This window comes from Osmia lignaria, chromosome 8, assembly GCF_051020975.1.
Source record: "Osmia lignaria lignaria isolate PbOS001 chromosome 8, iyOsmLign1, whole genome shotgun sequence".
Lineage (NCBI taxonomy): Eukaryota > Metazoa > Arthropoda > Insecta > Hymenoptera > Megachilidae > Osmia > Osmia lignaria.
In genome coordinates, this window is record NC_135039.1 from 15,529,362 (window position 1) to 15,536,620 (window position 7,259).

At 30.0% G+C, this 7,259-nt stretch overlaps 3 protein-coding genes across 4 annotated transcripts; 1 reads left to right on the top strand and 2 right to left on the bottom strand.

Annotated features, from left to right (window-relative positions):
- Positions 1-651: 651 nt before the first annotated feature.
- LOC117606751 (protein-lysine N-methyltransferase EEF2KMT) lies at positions 652-2,313 on the top strand. 2 transcript variants are annotated; one of them, XM_034329619.2, is made up of 6 exons: positions 653-813; positions 891-952; positions 1,018-1,161; positions 1,244-1,432; positions 1,494-1,989; positions 2,071-2,313. In XM_034329619.2, the coding sequence occupies exons 2-6, from the start codon at positions 941-943 to the stop codon at positions 2,175-2,177; spliced, it is 948 nt and encodes a 315-aa protein (XP_034185510.1). In that variant the 5' UTR covers positions 653-813; positions 891-940; the 3' UTR covers positions 2,178-2,313. The 2 variants fall into 2 exon arrangements, with proteins under 2 accessions (XP_034185509.2, XP_034185510.1); XM_034329618.2 differs by having other exon boundaries at positions 652-952.
- Positions 2,314-2,346: 33 nt separating this feature from the next.
- Positions 2,347-4,233, bottom strand: betaggt-II (geranylgeranyl transferase type-2 subunit beta). Its single transcript, XM_034329620.2, has 6 exons — positions 3,979-4,233; positions 3,716-3,820; positions 3,269-3,625; positions 3,042-3,186; positions 2,781-2,956; positions 2,347-2,716 (listed from the first exon to the last, which is right to left on the bottom strand). Exons 1-6 carry the CDS (start codon positions 3,979-3,981, stop codon positions 2,498-2,500), a joined length of 1,005 nt encoding a protein of 334 aa, XP_034185511.1. The 5' UTR covers positions 3,982-4,233; the 3' UTR covers positions 2,347-2,497.
- A 128-nt stretch (positions 4,234-4,361) lies between these two features.
- Positions 4,362-7,242, bottom strand: LOC117606749 (WD repeat-containing protein 43). The gene is made up of 7 exons (XM_034329611.2): positions 7,048-7,242; positions 6,097-6,591; positions 5,574-6,015; positions 5,193-5,499; positions 4,857-5,101; positions 4,586-4,782; positions 4,362-4,514 (listed from the first exon to the last, which is right to left on the bottom strand). Exons 1-6 carry the CDS (start codon positions 7,240-7,242, stop codon positions 4,598-4,600), a joined length of 1,869 nt encoding a protein of 622 aa, XP_034185502.1. The 3' UTR covers positions 4,362-4,514; positions 4,586-4,597.
- Between the last annotated feature and the right edge of the window lie 17 nt (positions 7,243-7,259).

The window sequence follows — 7,259 nt, forward strand, 5'->3', positions numbered from 1 at the left end:
TCATTAATAACTCTTTTTTGACAAACAATTTATGAACCTTTATGACTTATTCTTAATCTACATATTCGCAGCAACTTTCTCATACCGGTTATATGAGAATTTAGTTAGTAATTAATTAATTATAAGCAATTATAGGAGTGGGCGGCTCGAACCTACAGGAACGGCCACTCCAAAAATTACTAATAATTAAGTAATTACTTACAGGCTATTCATAAAACCTATATTGGAAGAAAGCTAAGATGCTATTCTTTATTCTTCGATCGTTTAATTACAGAAATTGATCACCGGAAAGCAGAAAACTATAAAAGTTCCCCACCATCCGTAAGCGCGGATCGAGCGGTCGATCTTAAAATTGCTGTAACTAATTAATTACTGGCAAAATTTTTACAAAACCTATATGTGAAAGTAGCTACAAGCATGTAGCTTAAGAATAAATCATAAAGGTTCATAAATTGTTTCTAGAAAATGAGTTATTAATGATTTTTCCCTGGGTATGCATAGTATACCTTCTGGTATACCTCCTTGCTCTTTCTGTTTTCCTATTAGAAATCGTTAGTTCGAATCCCCGTCCGCTAGATGGCGCTGTTCCAGATATTTTTTACCCGCGTAATTTGAACCGTGTATAAGATTGAACTAGTTTAATATTATGTTTTTAATAATTAAAACTTTGAAGGAAAATTATTGAATTGTAAATATATATATATTTATTTACACATTTTACATTTTTATACAAGGACAAAGCAGATGGCGCCCGTTTTCAGAGCACAAAGGCAAATCTGTAGTCAGATTTTAACCTAATTATTTACAACAAATGTCTGTATTAGATTGTGACAATATTGTTTATGTAATTTATTGATTGTAATAGACTAAAATGGATTATAATTCTTTAGATATCAATAGTTTAGTGAAGTATTTTCTTTGCTGTTCGCCAATAAATACGATGAATGCACATGTATGTAAATTTTCTACTAAAATGATTTTCAAATAGCCTCATGAATTTATATACTGTAATTCTAGATTTCTGAACATAACATTGATTGGGTTACTGAGTTTGAAAGACAACAAGAAATTTTGGAAAAGACACTAAATAGTGAACTGATTAAAAAGTATCCCATAAAAAAATCTTATCAAAGAGCATTTTTAAAATGGCTCATGACTATGGTATACAAAATTAATTTGTGATAATGTATGCAAAATTATTTTCTAATAATACTTAAATTATCAACATCATTTTTGAACTCAGATTGAGAAAAAAGATGGTATCATACATGAAAGTATTTATATTACATATTGCAATTTGGTATCTTCATCCTTTGATGAATCTAATCATTATCGGCATTTTATAATAGATAATGAAAATACAGATTGCATTACCATGTTAGAAAGTACAAATATTATATCAGAAGGGACTACAGGATTATGTAGCTGGCAGGTATTATTCCATATAGTTACATGTAATTGTTTAATAAATTTATTTATTACACTATTTATAGGGTGCTATTGAATTAAGCAACTGGTGTTTAGAAAGCAAAAATGAATTCTGTGATAAAGTTATTTTAGAACTTGGCTGTGGTGTTGGATTAACAGGATTATGTATTATCAAGAAATGTTTTCCAAAACAATATATTTTCACAGATTGTCATGAGACAGTTCTTCAAATGCTTTCTGAAAATGTTAAGCTTAATTTGTTACACAATGAGGAAATAATAAAATCACAGACAAGAGCCGACAGATTAAAGTTGGAAGTAAAGTATAATTGCACAAATGTAAAAATAATGGAATTAAAATGGGAAAATATTGACAAATATATCAATGAAGATTGGATCATACCGAATATAATAATTGGATCCGATATTTTATACGACGTAGATTCGTTTAATGCATTAGTGTTGGGTTTAAAAATATTTTTATCTTTTAATAATACGTATGCTATTATTGCAGCAACGATTCGTAATGCAGACACCATTTTACAGTTTCTACAACAGCTAGGTATTTTCTTGAATTGATAAAAATCATATCTTTTAGATAATATGTAATAAAAATTAATGTTTCCTTTTTCTCCCCATATAGAGATTCATAATCTTTCTTTTGAAGAATATAGTGTATCAAAGAGAAGAGTACATATGCAGTTTACAAATTTACCTATCAAAATATTAAAAATTTTTCAAAAAAGATGATAATTTATTACTAGCAAATTTATTTATAAATGAAACACTATCATAAATGTATTTAATAAATACTTTCTTGTACAAAATTCTATTACATTCCTTATAAAACTTTTAGATTTTTGTGCATGAAATTGTACATATTTCGCAAATTAGATAAAATCATAAAAATGAGAAAAAAGAATCTAAGCTGCTAGTCAAATAAAAAGTACTGAGTTTTTGAAATAAAATCAGTGAAACGATTGGTATAAAAGATATACATTGTATTTCCTTGTTTTATATTAATTCATAAATATTTAATTCGCATAAACGTTAGATTATTTAATTAAACGTCAATTAATTTGGTCAAGCCTTGAAGGTTTCAGTTGTAGCCTCTGAATGATATACTCTGGCATGCAGTATGTTGGATTAATTTTTTTCAGAGGATAATCTGTATTTAAAAGGGAAAGTGCAGTTAAACCAAAGAGAGTATGAAAAGGATCGGCAACATCTCCCGGACGATCGCTAAATCCTCCTGATTCTGCGTCCTGACATGCCAGTACAAATTTTACCTATATATCGAAATTAAAATAAAGGCATAAATTGAATTAAATTTTTATCTTTAAAAATACTTACCAACTGTTCTTTATTAACCCAGTGAAGACGTCCAAGAATGGTAAGCGCGGAAAGAACCCACCAGGAATAGCATACGTCGGGTAACTTTTCCGGTCTACCGTTTAAACCTCCAGATGAAAGTTGCCTTTCACAAAGCCACCAACCTAACTGATCTGCATCTACTAAATGAAGATTACCTGTAAACATTAATTAATTTATTAACATTGTTAACTAATTGCTTCAAAAGAATTAGCTTCTATATGCCTATATTATAAAAATTACCAGTTATCGATAGAAGTCCTATAGAGCAGTAAATCATACCAGCATGACTTTCAGCCCCAGGTTTTGATCCAAAACCACCATCAAAATTCATACATTTCATTACAAATTCAACTGCTTTATCAACATCTATTGCATCTAATCGATGCTAAAACAAGATTTTTATATATATATGTATATCTGTTGTTCTGTACAATATTAAGAGAATTATATTTATTAATTAAACCTACTAGGAGGGATAAAGTTGCTACAGCACAGAAAGAAAACCTCATATCAACTTCACCCCATATGTCACCAGTAAAACTTCCATCTGGTTGTTGCCTTTCTTTTACATATTTTATAACTCTTTCTATATCAATAGTATCCAGAGCATCATAGATACAAAGTATTTGTACTGCACTTAAAGTATAAAGAATGTGTGGATCATGCTGTAAGCTTGCAGCTATACCTCCACTTTCTGTTTGACACTGAGCAATAAATTCAAGCACCTCATTTCTATTAGTTTGTTCCAGTTTTCCCATAAGATCTAATGCTGTTAGACCCCAGTACATACCAGACATTCTCATGTGTTCTGTCATACAATATATCTAAAATTTGTTAATATCTTTATCATATCTATTCACATTGTATGATGCCTATTTTAATACAATATTAAACAAAATAATTATTGCACTTACATATTCATCTTTATCGGTGCCATAAGAAAGTAAGAAATTTGTATGTTTTTCCAATAACAAATCAGGAATTGAAGTTGGAACTTCAATATCATGTTTTGACATTGGCTAAAACATAAATGAGATACTTTAAATGATAAATCATTGTGATATATGTTCTAAAATTATAATTTTAATGTTTTTATTAAAATAATGTGATACATTTTTAAAGAATGACTTTTAACCTCTGCTAAATTTTTTATATTGAATTATTTTTTTCTACTTGCCATGTTATAAAAATTGTTAAGGAACAGTAAGAAGACCACTAAGTTTTATTAAATTACATTCATTTAGATAAAATTATAAAACTATTCACATATACTATCCTTCTAATAGAAAGTTTAAATGGCATACACCCCATCATATGCCTTAACCTCCAAATCGTATCGCACAAAGATGTCATTCTTTATGCCAAGAATTACAGAGCGCCATAATTAAAAAAAAGAAAAGAAAAAGACTATAATCCAAACACAATTGTTCATATAATCAAAAATTAAGCATTTAATAGTTTTATCTTCTCTTTAATATATTTGTTTATTTCCAAACAAACATTTGTTATATATTTTTAGCATTAAAAATTCTATATAGATTTTGACCTTCAAATTAAAATTAGAAGTATAAAATCTGTTTTATAGTTACAGTAAATGATGTATATATTTAATAACAATAAAAATGAATTGTTTGTGTAGAAAAATGTTATTTATTAACATTTCAAGTTTTTCTCGTTTTTCACATTTGTTATGTTCAGGAACTCGAACGTTTACTGCAACGAAAATAATAAATAATAAATCTTAATCCTTCAGATGTGTATATTTGATAATTATAATTTCTTACCTAAATTAATATTTAGCTGGACATAGATTTTTCTTCGTCCGAATCAGAATTCGTGCTTTTTACATCTTCATCCTCATTTTGTTCCTCTTGATCATCTTGGTTCTCTTGATCCTCTTGATTCGACATTTCTTCCCAATTTTCATCTGATTCGCTTTCTAAATCCTCATCTTCGACTGCGTCATCTTCGTCTGATGTATCTATTTATATTTATGCAGATTAATTGTACAATGCTTTAAAATACGAATATACAATAAAAGTGAAGCAAACAAACCTGAATCCTGATACATAAGACAATTCTCAGTGATATCTTTATCCTGTTCTTCTACTATCTGAGCAATTTGGCCAGTAACAAGGGAAACACGTCCTTTAAGTTTTGAAAGTTCTGTTAAAAGAGCTAACTTGGCATCAATTAAGTTTAAAATTGGTCCAAATAAATCCACAAGATCTGCTTGTGACAAAAAATGACTTGCATGTACCATTAGCAATGTTTCTAACCATCGCACGGCAATTTTACTCCTATAATAATATGACACATGAGAATATTAGACAAAATATTGCATTTCTAGTGTTTGTAAACTATTTAACTGTCTCTTATCGTGAAACTTACGTGTAAGTTTTCCCCTGAAGTAGGATGGTCAGCTCTTTAAGTAGCGGCCCAATTGCCTGGATCGGTAACTTAGTAATGGTATTCCTAATAATAGACTCATTCTTGATGAGAAAAACATTGCTTAAAATAGTCTTATCTTTACTGTTCAAGCCTTGTAACAAAAGTTGTGCTCGACTGCTACCTGTGCTCGTAATTTTTCCAGTAGGACTACTCTCAGTACCTAGGCTCAAATTTTCTAATCTATCTTTTAATAATAATTGCGATCCAGAACTGCTTTTAGTCCTTTTTGTGGTTGTTTCAACAATACCTATGAAAAGTAAATGGATTTAAATGAACGAAAATATTAAATTATGATGTAAGTTGTAAATAAATATTAAGTACCTGGTGCAAGATACTCAACATTGCCTTCTATTACTGTAGATTTTATTTTAGTAATTTCTTCCTTTCTATCTTTATTTTTTTTACTGTCCGAGCGTACTAAACACTGTACTTTATTAGAAAAATCAGGTGTTACTTTTTCAAACACAGGATTAATATGCGTTCCATAGGCGAGTAACAGTTTTTGATCTTCCGTTAACTTCGCATCTAAGATAGGAATTTGCTGAATACTGTCTTTTTGACTTATATCAGAAGCAACCGCGATATTTAAACTAGGCTTTAATGGTTTCGTCCGCCCATTTGGTTGATATTGAAATATGTGTGCTTGCCCAGACCTAGTTACTACCAATACAACCACATGTGAGCTTTCCGAAACATTTACAGACACGCTTATCGCATCATCTTGTAGAGCTAAACTCGCTACAGCTGCTCTATCATTTCTTTGCTGAAAATATTTCAATAATTAGTTGGCAGAATTTTACATCGCATGTTCCATTAATATATCGCTAAATATTAAATGTCTTACTTCATCCAAAGCCCAAACGCTAAGACAACCGTCACCGTAAGCTCCGCTAATAACATAATTACTTCCGAGCGGAATTTTAACAGCACAAAGACACGTTACTTGATTAGCATGACCCGTGAAGATCTTGATCACCTGCTTAGTACTCAAATCCCACCATTTAACAACCCTTTCCCCTGACAACAGACCTTTCCCATCTTCTGAAACTGTTAAAGATGTTGTTTTTCCTTTCCCTGATTTCCATTTACATTTTACTCCATTTTCTTGAAGATTCCAATGAATAATGTGATGATCATCCCCTGCAGTAAATAAACCAACATTTTCTGACCAAGTTACTGCAGTGACTGTACTGGAATGGCCATCCAATTGTGAGGTAACAGAAGATGTTGTTGTATCGTAAAGAGTAACTTTTCCATTTGTAGAACCCATTGCAACCATGCTCTTTTGACTGGGCTCTTCTGCAACTGATTTTCTTCTGCGTTTCTTCCATGGTAAAGGCTAAAAATATCCATACACGTATGTATTTCATTTTATACCTAATATTTTTTTTCATGCAATTACAAATATACTCTTATAATTTTAAAGATAGAAAGAATCTGTGCCTATATAAAAATATAATCAAGAATTTATTAAATCAACAGACTTTCCATACAAATATTATCTTGATAAGCAAATGAAATTAAAAATAATTGGACTTCAAAGTGATCTTCAAGAATTTACTTCAATTTGTAACATGTAAAATATTAAAAACTCCTTAGAGGTGGTAAAAAGTACAGAAGTATAACCTTCTATTTTTTACTACGAAGTTAATTAAAAAAAATATTCGTAGTCAGACATAAAATTTTATTTGAAATTAATGATGATCTTCCTTTTAGCGCAACATATTAAATATATATGTACTAACGTAAAATAAAAAATTTATTTAAATATAAAATAACGGAGCACATGGCTCACCGATGTATTTGTTGACCGGGAATTAACATAAAGCCAAGTCAAAACGCAACACGGGGAGGAAAGATGAAAATTTGATACATATTCTTGTTTTAAACGACCAGTTCCTGTGTCCCAAATCTTTAATTTTCCATCGTTTCCACAATGAGCAAAATATTCACCGTCAGGAGAAAAAGCGTAATTAGCGGTAGTCGCCATTGTTGAACTATCAGTAT